Raw genomic sequence first — 20,057 nt, 5'->3', positions numbered from 1 at the left:
TTTTATGATCCCCTTCCCTAATTAAAAACAAAACAAAACAAAATAAAACAAAAAACACCCTCTGCTTGAACGCTGTCTCATGGCATTTTTCTCTTGTACACTGCTTTCCTTAAATTACAACACATTCTTCTACTTATGAGCATGTAGGATGATTCCATATTTTGGCTGTTTTGAATAGTGCCACAGAAAATATGGATGTGCATCCTGCCTTTCCTCCTTCCAGTTATTTACCCATGGGTGGCACAGCAGACACATGCAGTATTAACTTCTATTTTATTTTTAAAAATCACTTTGAACATATGCTTGTGTGGGTATGTGTGTGCATAGTGAGCATAGAGAGGTTAGAGATTAACTACAGGTATTGGTCCTCTCCTTCTGCCTCATATGAGACAGGGTGTCTTTGTTGTTTTTCCTATGTGCCACACAGTCTGGGTAAGCTGGCTGTGAGCTTCAGGAATCACTCTATCTACTTCACATCACCATGTAGGAGCTTGGGAGTTAAAGATGTTCATTGAACTACATCTTCAACTTTCAACGTGGGTTCTGGGGATTTGAACTTGGATCCTCACACTTGTTACTAAGTGTTGGCAATCACCTGTGACCTCCTGCGTTGCTGAAGAGTCTGCCAGACACACTATGGCCTATGGGCTAAAGATGGAAGATTACAAAAGAACTTTGGGTGACCAGGCAGTGAGTTGTCTCTGTCATATCTAGAGTTTATATACTATCCTTCTGTGGTCTTTGAAGGAGTTGAAGACAGATAGTTATGGTTATAGTTTTCCTTAGTCAGGATTAAAGATAAGTTACATATAGAACTTTAGACTCACAAAGATGAAATAGATGATGGAATAGTTTCTTAAATCTTGATAAATGTTAATGGACTAAATAGTGTTAACTGTAATTCTTATTTGATAACTGTTATGTGATATATTTTGCTATGTTAAGGTTAAAACCCTTCTTTTTATTTAGACAGAAAAGAGGAGATGATGGGAGATGTCATTCTGTATATGTTTCTCATACTGGTTAATAATAAAGCACTGTTGGCCAATAGGAACGGAAGATAGGAGGGACTAGGAGACAAGGAGGAAATAGGAAGTAGGAAGGAGGAGTCAAGATGGAGAGTCTGAAGAAAGCAGTATGCCGCCGGCTCCCCGGTAAGAGAAATACATAGATCAGCAGAAATGGGTTAATAATTAAGGCAGAGCTAGCCGATAAGAAACAAGTAACAGGGCCAACAGCATTGTATCAAATACAGAGTCTCTGTGTATTATTTGGGACTGGCTTGGTGGCAGGACAAGACCAGGCGGCAGGCGGAAAAACCTGTACTCGTTACACTCCTCAGCTCTAATTCCTATTTCCTATAATCTTGCACAGAACCATGATGATTTTCTTTTTCATCATTTGACAAACTTTGCCTGTAAAACCTTGATCAAGGCTGATCTTTCTAAAAATCCCATTGTTCTGGATTTTTATCACTCTTCCTGAATCTTCTATGATTTCCTTCTTCCATCCAAGTACTAACGAGGCCCGACCCTGCTTAGCTTCCGAGATCAGACAAGATGTGGCATGTTCAGGGTGGTATGGCCATAGACAATTTCCTTCTTCTTATGTCCAGGATACTATGAAGGAAGTGCTGGTTTGTGTATGAATAAGATTGCTCTCCATAGATCATTTCTGTGTCAATTCAAACTCTCTCTTGAGTCCTTATTTACTGTGAAGTACTCTTTGAGGTAAACCTAAGCCCTCTCATACTGGGCCTAACCTTCCTTTTGAACAGTTACCATCTTTCCTGCTGCTCAAAATTGATGTTTGAGATGTTTATGAAGAATCTCCTAATTTCTGGCTAGGGAGATGGCTCAGTGGTTAAGAACAACAGCTGCTCTTCCAGAAGACATGGCTTTAATTCCAGCACCTACATGGCAGCTCACCATCATCTGTAATTCCAATTTCAAAGGATCTAATGCCCTTCCTCAGGTACCAGGCACACATGTGAGTAGACATGTATGGAGGCAAAAACACCCTCATGCATTAAATAAAAATAAATAACTAAAGCAAAAATAATTCCCTACTTTCTGAGATTTGGTGTCCTCTTTAATGCTAATGAGTCATCCTGTAACATTCTCTAACATTGCCTCATTTGGGAAGCTTTGCTTAATCCCTATCGGCATAATTAGACAGTCATTCTCCAAGGTGTTTTTTGTTCCAAGCTGTGACCAGGGATCTTCACTTTTCACTCCCCCCTTGCCTACAGCAGGGCTTTGCTTTACTTGGATATACACCTTCTATGTGATCCAGTTTAAAATCTCTATATTTGGTTCTATAACCTTTAAAAAAATTATTCCTCTCTCATAGAATACATCCCAACCACGGTCTCTCCTCCCTCCAAACCTCCTATTTCTATTCATATCCCCTCTCCTCAGATCCACTGCTCCTTTGTTTCCCTTCAGAAATTAGCAGGCTTCCCAGTGATATCAACAGAACATGGCATAACAGGATATAGTAAGACTAGTCACATACGCTCAGTTTAAGGCTGGACAAGGCAATCTTGTAGGAGGTAAAGGGTTCCAAGAGCAGGCAAAAGAGTCAGAGAGAACCCCTCTCCCACTGTTAGGAGTCCCACAAACACTCTAAGCTAAACAATCATAGCATATATACAGACTGCCTTACAATCTTAAGAGAAACTCATATATCATTAATCCAAGTCAAAGATCTTAGCAGTGTTTAAGTTATCCTTATTCCAGTCTCTTGATGCTTTGTACAATTTCTGACTTTATATGAAGTTTCCGAGGACTTCAGTCATTCAGTTGACACTCTCACTTTCTAATATCCCTTAACATAAACATTTATTTATTTGCTCACAACTAAATTTTCTGTTATGGTTCTCTGTCTGTCCTGGTTCCTCTTATCTTTGTATTCCTTTTGCTACTTGTCTTGCCTGCATGTTCCTCTGGGTTTCCATGCTGTTTTGGTACCTAGCCTGTTTCCTGATGTCTCAGAGTTATCATAGCATTGTCCATTTTCAAATCACTGTGACCAAGTCTCGCTTCTCAGAAAACAGGACATTTTACATTAGGTTTGTGATCTTACCTTTACCTGAAATGAGACTTGCTATATCTTCCCACTTCTTCAGGAAATGTCTTAGTGTGGGTTTCTATTGTCATGAGAAAACGCCATGGCCAAAAACAACTTGGGGAAGAAGGGTTTATTTCAGATTACAACTCTCAGGTCACTTGTAATCACTAAAGGAAAGCAGGGCGAAAACATGGAAGCAGTAGCTGATACAGAGGCTAAGGAAGAGTGTTGCTTACTAGCTTGCTCCCCATAGTTTGCTTAGCTTGCTTTCATCTAGAATCCAGGAACACCCACTAAGAAGTGGCATCTCCCCCAGTAGATGGGCCCACTCACACCAATCATTATTAAGAAAATGCACCACAGACTTTCCAGTAGGTCAATGTAGTGGGGGCATTTTCTCAATCAAGTTTCCCTCTCCCCCAAATGACTTTAGCCTGTGTCAAGTTAATATAAAACTAGCTAGCAAAATGTGTTTGCTCTCATTTCTCTTTAAGGATTCATGGAGCAAAATCAATTTTTCCTGTCAGAAAATTCTTCCTGCATTTGAAGACTCTGTGGAGACTGATGTATGCCATCATATATATCTTTTTTTCTGAAGGCTGAACACATAGTTCTCCAATTCTCCCCTATCCAATATAACATCCAAATCTTCCATAATCTTAGATAACCCCCATCTACAGTAGGTGGATCTGACATTTTTATCAAGAGTTATTTAATTCCTGAGAGGTTCATAAAGCATAGAAAGGCCAATTAAAGGCCTTGGATTGTTAAAAGACCTGGGAACAATACCTATATAACTTGGCTTAGCCTTGTACCCACCATTGCAATTCTAGGCAGAGGAGCATTGCGATTTCCTGAAACAGTATTCTCTGTCCACACTTTCCCTTCTATCAAGGCTTCTATACATTGATCTACTCTTCTCATGGTTCTTCCCGCATCTTGGGGGTGGTCTTCAGTCTCCTGAACTGCTCCTAAGATTACTTCCTTCTTCCTGCTTCCTTGATTTCTTCCTCAGCCCTCTTGAACTAGCTTCTTCTAGATCATCATCAGTCTAGGTCTCCCCAGTACCCATGACAATAAATCTTTTCTATCCCCCTTAGCAAGGTATCTTGCAGTATACAATTCAAAATATTCCCTACTTGGGTTGCTCCTGTGGGAATCAATAAAAAGAAAAGATATTGTTAGACTTTTGTTTGAAGAGGAGGCAGAAATATTAATTGGTGTCTAGGTGGTTGAAAATTCACTTTGAGTCCCTATAGACAATGTCTCAAAAGCATTCTATTAAATACTCCTTTTTGGGGGGCCTGATGGTAGTTTAACCTCTTACCCTTCTGTATGTCAACCAATGCAGTTCTTTGGTGAGTAATGGTCCAAGGTAGGGAGATAGATATATAAAGGCTATATCCATATTTTAACAGTACTATAGATGAGTTAGTCTGATGATCTCTCTGTAGTGAAATGGCATGCTCTTAATGTCATTAATTAAATTGAAAGAACAACATAGGCAATGTTATATACTATATGTTAGAAGCCTGTGTAGATCTTTGTATGGTGTTAGACAGGACAGACAAGGGAAGGAATGAGTATTTCAAAAGTCCTTGGCAGAGCAGGCAGTTCAGCCCTGGGTTAGGAGGCATTTTGGAGGCTCTGCTCCCCTTTGATGCCTAGAGAACTAGTTATAGACAAACACTTATGAAGTCAATCTGGAGTTAAGATTTCTCTGGCTCCTTACCCCTTGCCTCTTTTTATTTACTTCTTTGATAGAGGCAGAACTACTGAGTTTATTGGGTCAGATACTTACTTAAGGCACACTGATAAAATAGTAATATTTTCTGACCCAGGGTTACCAGGTGTAATAATTTCTAAGTTTTCTGAAGACAGAGGCTTAAGGATGGACTGTTTAGAGGATAGTTTGAAGCAGATGTTCAGATAATCAGAGCCACACTTCACTTCATCCTATCTTCCCCTCACAACACCATACTTTGAGGTGATTAGGGGAACAGTGTGTCACTAGGAAGGGAGAAGGGTCATGATAGGCAGGAGTGGACACAGCACTTTTGATCATGTTACTCCAGTTACTAAAACCCTGTCTCAAAATCCCAAAAATTTCTATTAATCTTAGCCAGATTGTTTCCAGTATATTATTTATTATGTACAGTCCAATTAAAAGGACATTTTCAATATCTGACAGTTATTAATCTTTATATTCTCACTCAACTTTCACTATGCCCCTGAGGAAGAGATTTCAATATAGTTATTTCACATGTTTAGAAGCATAACTGGATGTTTGGAAACGACTAGATGCCTTTCTTAGATCAACATAGGTGACAAGTCAGAAAAGATAACTTGAATCAGGACTTTGACTTTTGGTGTAGTACAATCCATGACCTGGGGACTCTTGGCCACTCTTAATTTCCTATGTTGTAGCCTTCACAACTGTTGTTATCATACTGTCTCTTTGGCAGCTATGATTGAAGGAAAAGGAAATAATTATACAGCTTCATTTAGAAAAAGAAGCAAACTTTTTTGGCCATTTAAAAACTATGCTTTCTTGAACCACTTTCCAAGATGACTTTTGTTTCTTTATCTCATATCAAAGACTCACTTTTGTCATCATTGGGGCTATATGATCAGTGACTATTCCTTTCACATCTAGCATGTGATTCACTTCTCTTACACCCAAAGCTTTTTACAGACATTGAATATAGTCATTAGAGATCGTATATTATTAGCTCATCTTGGCAGCTAAGTAAAATCTGGAAGATGGAGATGCCTTCATGTGAATTATTTTTCCAGATGTCCTTATTTTGGGCAATTTCAGATGTGTAGTAGGTTAAGGTTTTATGACCATCTGAGGTTGGTGCTGGTGAAGTCGTCATGACTTTGTGTCCCTGTGCTTATCTTTCACATGAGAAGATCAAGGGTCCTGAGGTATCAAGATGTCAGAGAGACACAATTCCCAAATCACTGCTCCTTGGTCTTTGTTTTATCATCTATATTGTTACCCTCTTTTAACCATGGTCCAAGGGGCCTGGATATTCTTTCTTGGCCTGTAAGAGCCACTCTAACAGACAGGAGAGTGAATATTTTCTAGCTGAGGGGTCAGTGGATATGACCTGTGGCTTTAGTCACTTATGCAGACCTGTGTGATAACTGGTTTATTTATTTCTTTTTAGATTTATGTTTCTCTTACAACATATGATGATGACATTTAAGAGGGAGCATCTTGGGAACACAGATAATGTTGCAAACTGTTGCTGTGATAACTTTCTGGCCTTAATATTACCTATGTGTTCAAGAGCTTCTGTTTACTCTCATGTCACCAAAATGTTATACACCAACACTCCGGCACCTTGAAGGAGAGGGAGATCCAGTGATTGAGGCAGTCAGTCACTGAGATATTGGGTCAGGAAGCAAGTGAACAGGATGGAAATAATGCAACGATGGGTCTGATCAGTGTTGGGATCTCCAGGGACTGCATATTATTCTCTAATGTTGGCAGTCAAATCAAATCTGGAAGAGCGACTTTCCTCTAATTGGAGGTTTTTCCAGATGTTAGCATTTTAGGCAGCTTCATGAGTAAGGTGGACTTAGGTTTGTTGACACTAAGGCCAATGATGACTACATCAAGTACACACACACACACACACATACACACACACACACACACACACACACACACATATATTCTTATTTTTACATATGGATCCCAGTTCCCTCTCCCTCCCATGCCCCCCCAATCCTCCTCCCATCCCGTTCCTTACCCACTCCATAGGGAGGGTGATGCCTTCTAGGAGAGATCATTAAAATCTGTCAAGTCATTTGGAGTAGGGTCTAGGCCCTCCCTCCTGTCTCTAGGCTAAGGGAGTATCCCTCCATGGGGAGGCGTAACATTTTTAAACTAATACTACTTACCAGGTATTTACTTACTGTTAAATAAATTAGTCTAGAAAATGCACAATGGATCTAAACTTAGTATCTGGTTTCTGAACTTCTCACCAATATATTTCTAACTGTCTTACCTCTTCTGGGTTGAAGATGTACAGAAATATGAATTTATTTTTAGAATTTCTTTAGACCTAACTGTGGGGTAATGGTGATATGGTGCTGGTGTTGACATCAATGAGAGTGTACACACTGATTTCCTATTAATCTTCACTCATTGGCTCTTATATCCCTGCCTTTCTTTGCAGTGACCCTTTGCTCCTTGATGTGGGATAACAACCATGATACTTTCCAATAGTTCTCATCTCCTTCCACATACTTTCTTCTTGGCTGGCATCCCAGGACTGACTGCTGCACACGTTTGGATATCCCTTCCTTTCTGCTTTATGTTTGTCCTGTCACTCACTGGGAATGCAGTCCTACTTACTCTCATCTGTACAGAACACAGGCTTCACCATCCCATGTTTCTGTTTCTTGCTATGCTCTCTTTTGTCGACCTGATCCTCTCCCTCTCCACTCTGCCTAAGATGCTGGCTATTTTCTGGTTTGGTGCTACAGCCATCAGCTCCTACTCCTGTCTGTCCCAAATGTTTGTCATCCATGCATTCTCTGCCATGGAATCAGGAGTGTTGGTGGCCATGGCCTTTGATCGCTTTGTGGCTATCTGCAACCCTATGCATTACGCAACCATCCTTACTCCTGAAGCTGTTGCCAAAATCGGAGGCCTGGTGGCAGTGCGAGGTGTGGGTTTAACCATCTTCTTTCCAAGCCTGGCTCATCGACTGTCTTATTGTGGTTCACACACAATTGCTTATACCTACTGTGAGCACATGGCAGTGGTGAAGTTGGCCTGTGGAGCCACAACACTGGACAGTCTCTATGCCTTTGCTGTGGCAATCTTTCTTGGTGTGGGGGACGTGGCCTTTATTGCCTACTCTTACGGACAGATTGTCAAGACAGTGTTGCATATTCATTCACCTGAGGCACGTGGTAAAGCAGGAAGCACATGCACAGCCCATGTCTGTGTCATCCTCTTCTTCTATGGACCAGGCTTTCTTTCTGTGGTAATGCAGCACTTTGGGCCACCTACAGCCTCTGCTGCCAAGGTCATCCTTGCCAACCTCTACTTGCTCTTTCCCCCTGCTTTGGACCCCATTGTCTATGGGGTTAAGACCAAGCAGATACGAGAGTGTTTGTTCACTATTCTACACACCAAGAAGACTGAACTCACTTGACTATCATTTTTGTCAACTGGGATTCAGGGGTCAAGGTGAAATTTCTCTATAGACTAGAAACTCTACTGCCCAGGTCATTTGCCTAGTGGTGACAGAAGGCATCTGGGATATTGTAAGAAGGGACATCTTTTCTAGGTTCTCTGAAGTTTGCACTTGGAGTCAAGACTTAGAAGTTCTGTAGAATCTCAGGTATTATCTAAGCAGTGCCTTTGGGCATCTTTTTCCTCTAAAAACTGATAGTGTGTGTTGATTATATAGACATAACAGATAGTTAAAGAAACAGGATGTTAGCTGGGCATGGAAATACAGAGGGAAACTGAGTCAGGAGAATCATGAGTTTGAGTTTAGCCTGAGTTACATGGTGAGTTGTAATCTGATGAATGCTGCATAGGAAGCCCATGTCATACAAGTACATACACGAGGATTTTTATGCACCAGGATTCCAGGAATTTAGTGAGAGTTGTAGACTGGGTGCTTATTCTTCACACTTGAGGAAATGAGGCAGCTCCTACTATATAGCATGCACACTCAGCCTCCACATGGGAGCAGATAGATCCTCTCTAGTGGAGAAAGTCTGGCTTTGGAGGAGAGCTAGCAAGTCATAGAGATGTCTTGGAGTTGAGTTTATGAGAAAACACTTGAGACTCTTCATGCCCCACTTGATTGCAGAGTTTCAGGTAAGTGTTTGTGTGTGTATGTGTGTGTGTGTGTGTGTGTGTGTGTGTGTTGGTATACTCTTTCAGTTTAATTTTGTAACACAGTGTCTTTCTAATGCTATGTATTTTTAATCTTTGAGAGTAATGTATTTTTCACTTTCTTCATTTTTAGTCTGAAGAATAGAGCATAAAACTTTACACAGTATTTTTTTCTTGATTCTCATTCTATTTACTTATTTTCTCTTTTCATTTTTAACCCTTTTCCTCATTTCCTCCCATACGCCCCCATTGCCACTCTAATGCATTTGTTGTATGTTTTTATAACTTTGCATGTCCTTGAAATAAATAGTACTGCCCTAATATCATTTATTAGGTGTATGCAAGTACCTTTATTTAAGTTCCTAAAATGTTTATGTTCCCTTCAGTCAGAATTAGCCAAGATGCCTGTTATTAATCTCACCATTTTTGTTCACCTTTATCCATTTGGAGAATTCTTCAACCACATCAAATCACTTGTTTTCCACATGAGAAAACTCGATTTACTCATTTTATCATTTATTAAAATTTACAAATATATATGTGTTTTTGAATGAAGTATTTCTTCATCCACAGCAGACAATAAGTATATACTTGTCATGGTTCCTGGCATTTGATAAGTAGTAAATATTTGCTTAATAAATATTTATTTAATGAAATTCTCTAGCAATAACACATTTCTTATTCAGCCAAATAAGTATAATATGTGTTTTGGAATAAATAAAGAAATCTTTATAACAGTGAGTACTAAGTATATTTTATTGAAATGAAATAAAACATTGTATAGGCCTTACCCTCCCTGGGGAGTGGATGTGGGAGTGGGATAGGGGAGTTGGTGGGGGTCATGGGAAGATAGGAGGGAGAGGGGACTGGGATTGCTATGAAATAATAAGATTGTTTCTAAATTAAAAAAGAAATAAACCATTCTCATCCCTATCACATCACAAATATCAGTGTCTTTACCATAATCATGACTGACATCTCCTTTCATTCTTTCCAACTGTAATTTCAAATGGCTGTGTTTCAGGCACTTTAGAGAACATTGGAAGACATGCTTGCCCTTGCATGGTATACTTACAGCTGTGTGTAATCACCAAACAGAAAACTAGCATTTGTCATCTGGTCTTCACTCATTCCTCCTTCCTTTCCTTCCTTTCTTTCATATTTGGAGTATTTCTCATAAGTTCAGCATGCTAGTAAGATGGAGATCTGGGAGAGAGATGGAATTATGATTCATTAGGTAGATGAAATGTTGAGTAAGAGTTATTTCCAAGGGACTTAGAAGTCTCTGAGGACTTTGGATAAACTACTTAGAACAAACCTCTAAATATCCTGGATTAATGAAAAAAATGTTATTAAAGGCAGATCCTGTATACTCAGCTCTTACACTGTGGTTCATTGAGATAAAAGTAGGCTTATGTTTCAATAAATGTCCTCCAAGTGCAAGCAGTTCATGCCATTAGTATTTTCATCTGGTGAATGATGGCAATGTTATACTCACTATCAAGTGGGGACTGTTTATTTACTCATATCTCTGGTTTGATAATCAGTTTTGGTGTGCTTGGTTCTAATGCATAGTCGACTAATTTCCTGCGAAAACAGCAAGCACAGGATAGTGTGTCCCTGGTGTTCATGCCATGAGGCATATCTTCCCCTGCCACTTTGAGTTGGCGGTTTCTTTTTTCATTACTCTCACTAAGTAATGACATGCTCAGCCTCTATATGCCTGATCCTGGTTATTAGTATGAATGCAGATGATGCACTGAACTCTGGCTTCTTATGTTCTTTAGAAGATGCCTGTATCTTCCAAAGGTCCCCATCTGTTCCCATATCATATCCTTGAGTATCTCTAGGGTTCCTTGCATTTGTTTTCCAACAGGTCTACCACTATCATTGTTAAACTCTTTCTATCTATTCTCCCAGGATGATAGTTTATTGATAAGGTTCTGGTAATATGCTTGTTTTTATTTAAAATTTTTTTAACATGACACAAGACTCTATACTCTTAGGTCTTTGTTTATATTACAGTATTATATTTCAAAATTCTAGGAACTCAAGTTAAAAAATAGTAATTTTTCATGTCTTTAAAAATACCAGATTTTCCTGGGCAGTCTAAGGGACCTCTGACAGGGGAATCAGGATGTATCCCTGGTGCACAAAAGGACTTTGGGAGCACATTCCCCATGGAGGGATACTCCCTTACCTAGAGGCAGGAGGAAGGGTCAAGTCCCTACTCCACATGACTTGACAGATTTTGTTGACCCCTCCTGGAAGGCACCACTCTCCCTGTGGAGTGGGGAGGGTGAGATGGGAGGGTGGTCCGGGGGCATGGGAGGGAGAGAGAGAGGGAAGAAGGGAGGAAGGGAGGAAGGGAGTGAGTGAGAGAGAACTGGGATCGATATGTAAAATAAGAAAGTAAAAATAAAAAATAAATAAAAGATTAAAAAAAAATAGCACACACACATGCAATACCAGATTTTCTTTCTTCCTGTTGATATCAGCCTGGCTACATTTAACTTTAACCAATACTTCTGATTACTGATTTGCATTAGGGAGGTATTTCTTGAGTTGCCGTACATGAGAACTATCTCCCCATTATATAACATTAAATACTTTGGTTTAAATCTGTAACATTTATGCTGGGTGTTAGTGGCACATGCCTTTAATCCCAGCACTCAGGAGGTAGAAGCAGACTGTGAGTTCAAAGACAGCCTGGTCTAGAGCTAGCTCCAGGGCAGGATCTAAAGCAACACAGAGAAACCCTGTGTTGAAAAACAACAACAAAAACTACATCTGTGACATTTATGATTATTATCAATATTTATGTTACATTACCTGTTATATATTTAACCCACAGCTCATAATGGCTGCTGTGTCACATTTAGCACACTACATGGAATTGGTAGATTAAATGGAAGTTCCTCAATCATGATTGGGTATGACACCCAATAAATACATCATAAAATGAAGATGTTGTAAATCACAAACATACATACATGTAACCTATTGAACACATGATATCAGCAGCACAGTATACCATAGATACCAGGATTTTCTGTTGTTGTTGTTGTTTTGTTTTTTTGCCTTCATGATTGCATGGCCACCTGAAAACTAGAGCTCAATGACACTGTGCAGCATTGAAAGAGAACACTACCACATATAACAAGCTTGGAAAAGATCAAAATTTAGAATTGTTTGGCTTGGACGTTTACATCATTGTAAAGCTGGACACTAGGATGTTGAGAACTATGTGCAGTTATATGATAAATGAACAGTTGCATCTTCCTACATGTGTGAATGAAATAGCTGTTGAGTAGAGGAGGGAAAGGATAATGAGCTGAAGCATTGGTGTCATAGAAACTGTAAACCCTGGGCATGGTGATGGTGATGGGATTGATGTCCTTGAGAGTCACAGTCTGAGGCAGCTGGCATTTGTTTCAGTCTGAGCACTTCAGAAACAGACTCTAAAGCACAGATTCAAATGAAAGGAATATTAAAGAGTGAGGGAAACATGATGGGCTGATGAACTTACACTGTAATCTGGATTTCTCAGCTACATTGGCAACCCAATAAGATCTCTTGAGCTGTGGCGACTCTTCAGTATTTTTGAACAAATTTGGTTTTACCCTTATATTCGTACATCATCAGTAGAGTGACTGATGGATGGAGAAGGGAAAATAGCCTGGGGCAAGAAAGCCTCTTGAACTTTTTTCCTCTATAGGAGAGTGACTCAGCTATGTGCTTCCAGCAGCTAATGCTTCTAGATCTGGGATCATAGCACCCATTCAAGATAAAGCATTTACAGGAGCCTAAGACAGGTTTATGAGAATAAGAAGTGTAAGTGCTACATCATTTACACAGTTTGAGGTTCATGACTAACACAGCATCCATTTCCTAGTACAGCTCCCAGGGTGTTCAGGCTAAGGAGTCAGGGTCAGCACTGCACAGAGCCTAGCCATAGAGTTCTGAGTTGGTGCTACCATTAACCTTGCCTCCCTGCCCACCCATTTATCCCTCTGGGAAATTCACTTACCCCATGACTCTCCTACCAGTCTGAAGGCTAACTTAGGCTTTGAACAGATGTGTCTACAAGTCCTCTGAGACCTGCCAGTGGTATTAACACCCTCTGCCAGGCATTGTTCACAGTCATTGTCCCTCCTTTGAGAGAACATCAAGAAGGGACTTCCACAACTTTCCCAAACAGTGGCAAGATGAAGCACAGGACTTGGGCTGTGGAAAATGAGGTCAGATTGGGAACTTGGTGTTCAGGGAAGCCTTCTGACAGTTGACTTTTTTATTTTTTTCCATCCCTGTGGCAAATTCTTTCTCAGCTTGCTTAACAGGGCTACAAATATGCAAATACACATGTTTAAAACATCTGGGTAATTTGTGTATGTGTGTGTATGCATGAATGCATTTGTGTGTGTGTGTGCACGCACATGGTTTTATGAGTGTGTGTACCTTTGTCAGTGGATAAACATACTCGAGGAAGCCAGAGGAAGATCAGAGGTGCCTTTCTCAGTCTCTCTCTACTTCATGTTTTCAGAGAATGGATTTCACACTGACTCTGAGATCACAGACTCAGGCTGGCCAGGGAGATGGAGCATCTGCCCCACAATACTTAGGGTTTTAACTGACAGAGCCCAGCACCTCTGAGTGGTTTTGGATTTGTTTCTTCTGAGTCAGAATGGTTGTCCTTTTCAGGCCTGGCCTAGGCACTGTCAGGGAGAATTAGGCACATAGACACAGATCACAGAGGACATGTTGCTGCAAACTCACTGTTAACCTCTTCAAGGTCAGCTGGAGACACTCAAGCCATTTTACAGGGTCTCATTTTCTCCTCCTCACAGCACACTAGCCCAGGAGGATGCAGGCACTTTCTCTGAGTCTCCCCAGAGCTACTAATTGCTATTTTGGAAATATTAGCTCCACAGGTCCTGAGTGGTGTGTTTAATTTTCTCTTCAGCATTGAGAAATTGCTATGCAGCCCTTCTGAGCACAAAGTCTCCCTCATCATCACTCCAAAGTCTGAACAGCACTGGTGCCTGGAAGCTCTGGGGATGGGATGGGGGTGGAAGCTCTGTGACTGGGTGGGTGGTAACTCTGGGGTCGGGGTGGAAACTCTGTGGTAGGGGGTGGAAGCTCGGGGGCTAGGCAGGGTCAAGCTCCTGCTGAGGGGAAAGGCTTAATAGAACCTTCCTGAGTCTGGCAACTTTCACCTTTCCTAAGTTCTCTGTTGCTGAGTATCTCTCAGCTGACACTAAGCTTCAACATACATGTCCTTGAGGACAGTCCAGAGACAAGGAAGACAGTCTCTTGCCTGTCACATTAGGTTCTCTCAGATGTCTTAGTGGGAGCTGTGCCTCTGAGTGTTTGGCTCTGCTCTCTTCCTCCTCTATCAGGGCACTAGAATTCTACATCTCTGGCTGTGTTCTTGTCTTTCTCTTTCCCTGCTTTCACACAGTCCAGGTAACTGTTACAGAGATTAAGGAAAGAGAGTCATGTCATAGCCCAGTGAGGAGACTTTCTGCTCACTAGAAGCAGTCGAGAAAGCATTGACTTCTAGTCATCTTTATTTTCTAGATGCATGTATAACTTGTCCTTGTATCTTACAGCGAGATTCAGCAGAGCCCATATTCCCATGAAGCAGCCAGAGTATGGTAGAGAACATTAAGACTCAATGATCATGTTTCAGTAGACATTTTTTATTTATTATGAACTTATCCCTGAAGTCCAGCTTCTGCTTCATCAAGTACCCACAATTCCAGGTCTTTTAAGAACTCTGCATACTTATTTATTATATAATTTCAACATTTGTATGTGTGTTTCCTTAGTCAAATGCAGGATAAATTGTATCCTATGTATGTTGTGTCTTGCTCTGAGAAGTCTCATGTAACTAAGACATCATCCTCACTCTTCAAGGACTGTGTGATCTTATGGTACAAGGAAATCAGTGCAATGACACAGCAGTTAGAGAATTATAATTGAGAAAAAAGAGAGACATGTCAGGCTGCCCTACAGCATTCAAGCACAACCTGACAAATGACAGATGGCTTGAGTTGGATTTGCATGGGTATAAGGGAAGTACAGCCCTGGTCCTTTTCTATCTTCCACTTCCTGGTCAGAGAGCTAACTACACCTTTCTATTTAGATTCCTGGGGATGAAGGCTTCTCTTCTCTATAGCAAGGCTCACAGAGGACCACTTTCTTACACAAGCAGCTCTAGGCTTTTACTCTGGACACACAAGCCACAGAGTGCAAAGAGGCAGCTGATACTGAGGAATAGCATCATTACCCCTCTTCTCTGCTAGTCTTGGTCCTATAAAAGCTACAGACATGCTTCTCAAATGCATAGTAGTACATTTGCTTCTGTACTGAATAATGCAAAGCAGGCTGAGGCTGGCATAGGAAGGGATAGCTAAGAAAGAGAATAAATTTTCTCATTGTGTGGAACACCAAGCAGCAATGGGAATTTTGTATATGGTTAGATTACCTTGGATCTCTCAACAGAACTATCACTATTTTTTAAGCTCAGAGGGGAAGAAAAGCAAAGGATGGGAGATATGTGTTTGCTAGGCATTTTGGGTTTTGTAGTTATTATAGACAAGAGTTTGGGGTCAATAGTGTAGTCATTACTGGTTTATTTTAAATAACTCAGAATGATCTATAGATGTGGGATCCCTAAGAATCAAATCAAGTCTGACTCTTATGTGTATGTGTACAAGTCTCAGAAGAGATTAATATGGTAGTGTCAGAGTGTACAATTTTCTCAAGGCAAATAGAGACACAAATATAAAATCTAATCTTTTGTTGCAGTGCTTCAGGAGTGAATCACCTGGACCAGATTAAACAGGGCACCTGTTTCATTTACTTGTACCTGTTGTTCACATTTATGGAGGCAACAACAATGTGTACTTGCAATACAGCAAGATACAGACATTTGAAGCACAGAAGGAGATTTGTGAATGCAAGGAAAAAAGGAAAGACATTTGGGATTTCATTCTTCAATAATTTATAGCAACAATATTAGTAGAAATGAAAGCCATATCTATCTAGATTTGAAATGCATACTTTGATTAATATTTATAGTAAGTCGTGTGGCTGCTCTTTATTTTACTGTCAGATAAGAAGCAAAGGCTTAGGAATTTTAAGTAGACTGCCAAAGTTTTATTACCCGAATATGAAATAGACATAGCTTAAGTTTAATTTAATTTGATGTTATGCACCATGAAAGGTCCACCGGGCTGGCTAGCGATTACTAACTTTAATGAGGTCTGATTCTGTCTTTTGAAATAAAACACTATGGCAGTGAAAAGGTTTTTATGATGCTGACAAATCAGAACATCATAGATAAACAAAGGCACATCATAAAATATAGATAATATTATCAGGGTTGGCAATGTGAACCCTTCTGGAGGAGAAGAGGACACAGGATTCTGAATACTAATGAACGACCAATTTAGATAAGGGAAGGAGAAAGGCATAGATGTTTTGTACAATACACCTGTATGATCATAAATTACAACAGCAGAGTAAGGTGACAGCAAATCACATGTGTAACAGGGAACACAACTTCTAGGAAAGTAATGCAGTAAGATAATCCTGCAAACTTGCATGCCATGCTGTGATGCATTCTATGCATGACTTCACCAAAGCATTTTACATATATATTAGAGTTAATTTTTAGAGAGATTTTGTGATTTTGGAATTGATAGTAAATTAAAAAGAAGCTCATAACAAAGTTACAGGGTCACTGACTGAGTTCACACTAGATGTTTCTCCAACATGAATTTTTCCATTATGTCTGAAAGAATTTGGGTAAGAGAATGTTGGATTATAAATTCAGAAAGTAACACTAGATGCTGAGAAAGAAGAATGGCTATGAGATGCTAAAGGTAAAGCTAATGGGGACTTTTGAAAGGATAAAAGGAACCATTTATAAGAATTAGTAAAGACAGTTTTCAATTTGAATACATAGATAAGGGTTTATTCACAGGAATGTTGGCATAGAGTAGGTAGAGGATATTTGGGAAGACTGGGCAAGCCACCGAACTTTAAATATCGAGCTTTGGGAAGAAAGCAGAGAAATAGATTTATGCATCACAGAGATATTTTTTACACCCAAGATAATCTTGGAATGAACTGAAGCATATAAACTAGGTAAACCCAGGCAGTGGATTAGTCAACATAGGCAAGAGGAAGGGAGGAGATCCTGCAATCCTGGAGCCAACCCGCAATGAGGTGGAGAACATTGTGGGATGCAGCCTATCTCAGAAACGACTACTGAGTATCTCTGTCCTGAGGCTGCAGGAGACGAGTGTCAAAGTGACAGGTGACAACCTTCAGCACTACCTACATGGTTAGTAAAGACAATGCTTTCCAGTTGACAGGTTCAGAATACAAGTCATTGAATGACAGAGTTAACATGTCTCTCAAGGCAGCTGTGTTCAGTGTTTGCTCTTTCTCACATTACAGCTACATGAAACCTAGGTCAGATGCATGGAAGGTTCATCAGAAAACAGTTGTACCCAGAAAAGGTTTTCTTCCTTGTGTCTAACTTTATTCTCTTTTGCTGCAGATTAAATCTTCTGTTGTTCTGATGAACATGGTAGCAGGATCTGCATAATGTCTTAGCATATCAAAAATGCAGAAGTCATGACTTGGGTGTCTTTTCACTCTTCTTTCTCTATGCTGTTGAACATGGCCCTTAGCAATTCCAGCTGGAGGCAACCCCAGCCCTCTTTCTTCCTAGTAGGTATTCCAGGCTTGGAGGAAAGTCAGCACTGGATAGCATTGCCCCTGGGTGTCCTTTACTTCCTAGCTCTAGTGGGCAATGTGACTATTATTTTCATCATCTGGACTGACTCATCCTTGCACCAACCCATGTACCTCTTCCTGGCCATGCTCGCTGTCATTGACCTGGTCCTGGCCTCCTCCACTGCACCCAAAGCCCTCACAGTGCTCCTGGCTTATGCTCGTGAGATTGGCTATATCGTCTGCTTGATTCAGATGTTCTTCATTCATGCCTTCTCCTCCATGGAGTCAGGCATACTTGTGGCCATGGCTCTGGACCGCTATGTTGCCATCTGCCACCCTCTGCGCCATTCCACCATCCTGCATCCAGGGATTATAGGGCGCATTGGGATGGTGGTGCTGGTGCGAGGATTGGTCCTCCTCATCCCCTTCCCCATCCTATTGCAGAACCTTATCTTCTGCAGAGCCACTGTCATAAGCCATGCCTACTGTGAGCATATGGCTGTGGTAAAACTTGCTTGTTCTGAAACCACAGTGAATCGAGCCTACGGGCTGTCAGTGGCACTGCTGGTGGTTGGGCTAGATGTCTTGGCCATTGGCATTTCCTATGCCCTCATCCTCCAGGCAGTGCTGAAGGTCCCAGGAGGTGAAGCCAGACTCAAGGCCTTCAGTACCTGTGGGTCTCATGTTTGTGTCATTCTCATCTTCTATGTCCCTGGAATGTTCTCTTTCCTCACTCACCGCTTTGGGCACCATGTTCCTCATCATGTCCATGTTCTGTTGGCCACACTCTACCTCCTTGTTCCACCTGCCCTCAATCCTCTTGTTTATGGGGTGAAGACTCGACAGATCCGCCAGCGAGTGCTCAGGGTGTTCTACATAAAAGCATCAAGTTGAGCACATCCTAATCACTGGCTGCAGAGGCCCCTACTAAGGACTCAGCCAAGAGTTTATGGTCAGCCTGGAGTGTATGGACAGAAGCCATTCTACAGTGAATACTCCTGCTCCTAGCTGTCTGTGTAAAGAATACCCTCAGGCATGTGGCTCAATTGTGTATTGAGATGTATCTGGATAAGTATGTTTATAGATATTTCTTTATCTCATTATTCTTTCCCACCCCATTAATTTTCTACTGTTTTCAGGGAACTGAGGGGTTGCGGGATAGATTTTTTTAGCCTTAATCTTATAAGGAATCATGTAACATTGTCTGGAAGGAGAGTGGCAAATCCCAATCTTTGCCTGGTTTAGGGCCCACAGTGACTTCTCAATTTCCAAGGCAATGCAATGGATGCATATCACTGTCTACAGAGTCTTTTAAAGGAGACACAATAGCTACATGATGAAATACCAGTTTTCATTGTGATGTAGACGTTATTTATTCATTTAAAACAAGCATAAGTGAAGTAGGAACTATAAGTAACTTATCCTCAGAGACACAAGATTTTCTACGGAGAATTATATTTCTACATAATGATTTTCTTTCTAAAAAGCTCGTTTTTAACATTTTATTCATATTTTTTTGTTCAGTATAAATGCAGGCAAGGTGAAGTATTGACTTCAGCTGTTTTTTAGTATTTATTTAAAGAAAGCAATTATATATTATTTGAATCTAACAAAGCTAGCACATTTCACTAAGCTCTTTCATGCATAGTTTCAGTAAATTAGGAAGTGGTTTTGTTACTCTCAGTAAGTTTCTGTTTTGGAGATGGTACATATATTGTGATGTCAATCTTCTCACCCATTTCTGAGGACAGGAACCAGGGAAAAAACTCATTGGAGGACTGCCACACTTGGTATTAGACATCCATCCAAGGTCCTTTGTATTTTAACATTTTAAGAGATTTGGCCAGCCTCAGAGAAGACACCGTCTTGCTCCATTGAGTTATGGTGTTCATGAGGGGAAGGTAATCTGTTTTGGGAATTCATTTCAGGAGTGGTGAAGAGGATGGTTACTGTTTCTGCTCTTATCATTCTTTGTAGATTTTACCATTGATGAGTGCTTTTCTTTCAGAGACACAGAACTTGTTTAGTTAGGCTCGCATCTTTTCATGAGGAAGTGAGGATGGATATTAGGTGTACTTACTCCAGGGTGAATTATATGTTTTTGTTAGGTGTCTAGAACTTAAACTCTGTAAGTTGTCCTATGGAAACCCAGACAATGTCATACTATATCCATTAGGACAAAAAAAATATTTTTGACCTTAGAGACATTTGTGTGGTCACCCTATAATGGAACAGTGTTCCCTTACTCATTACTAATATCACTTGGTGGTTCTTGTTCTCCTTCTCATTACTAATATCACTTGGTGGTTCTTAGAATGTGATTGTGGTGGGAAAGTTTTTTTTTTTCCAACCGCAA

General features: G+C 40.4%; 2 protein-coding genes across 2 annotated transcripts; both read left to right on the top strand.

Annotated features, from left to right (window-relative positions):
• The first annotated feature begins 7,298 nt into the window (after positions 1-7,298).
• LOC127227682 (olfactory receptor 52K1) lies at positions 7,299-8,252 on the top strand. Its single transcript, XM_051192037.1, has one exon. It carries the CDS (start codon positions 7,299-7,301, stop codon positions 8,250-8,252), a length of 954 nt encoding a protein of 317 aa, XP_051047994.1.
• Positions 8,253-17,599: 9,347 nt separating this feature from the next.
• LOC127227681 (olfactory receptor 52L1) lies at positions 17,600-18,595 on the top strand. Its single transcript, XM_051192036.1, has one exon. The coding sequence runs from the start codon at positions 17,600-17,602 to the stop codon at positions 18,593-18,595; it is 996 nt and encodes a 331-aa protein (XP_051047993.1).
• Positions 18,596-20,057: the final 1,462 nt, after the last annotated feature.

This window comes from Phodopus roborovskii, unplaced genomic scaffold, assembly GCF_943737965.1.
Source record: "Phodopus roborovskii unplaced genomic scaffold, PHOROB, whole genome shotgun sequence".
In the NCBI taxonomy this organism is placed as follows: Eukaryota; Metazoa; Chordata; class Mammalia; order Rodentia; family Cricetidae; genus Phodopus; species Phodopus roborovskii.
The sequence above is the reverse complement of the archived record's forward strand: the minus strand, read 5'-3'. Positions and strand labels throughout refer to the sequence as shown.

Excerpts from the sequence above, each read along its gene's own strand:
- LOC127227682 (XM_051192037.1), top strand. The coding sequence starts at position 7,299 with ATGATACTTTCCAATAGTTCTCATCTCCTTCCACATACTTTCTTCTTG.
- LOC127227681 (XM_051192036.1), top strand. The coding sequence starts at position 17,600 with ATGACTTGGGTGTCTTTTCACTCTTCTTTCTCTATGCTGTTGAACATG.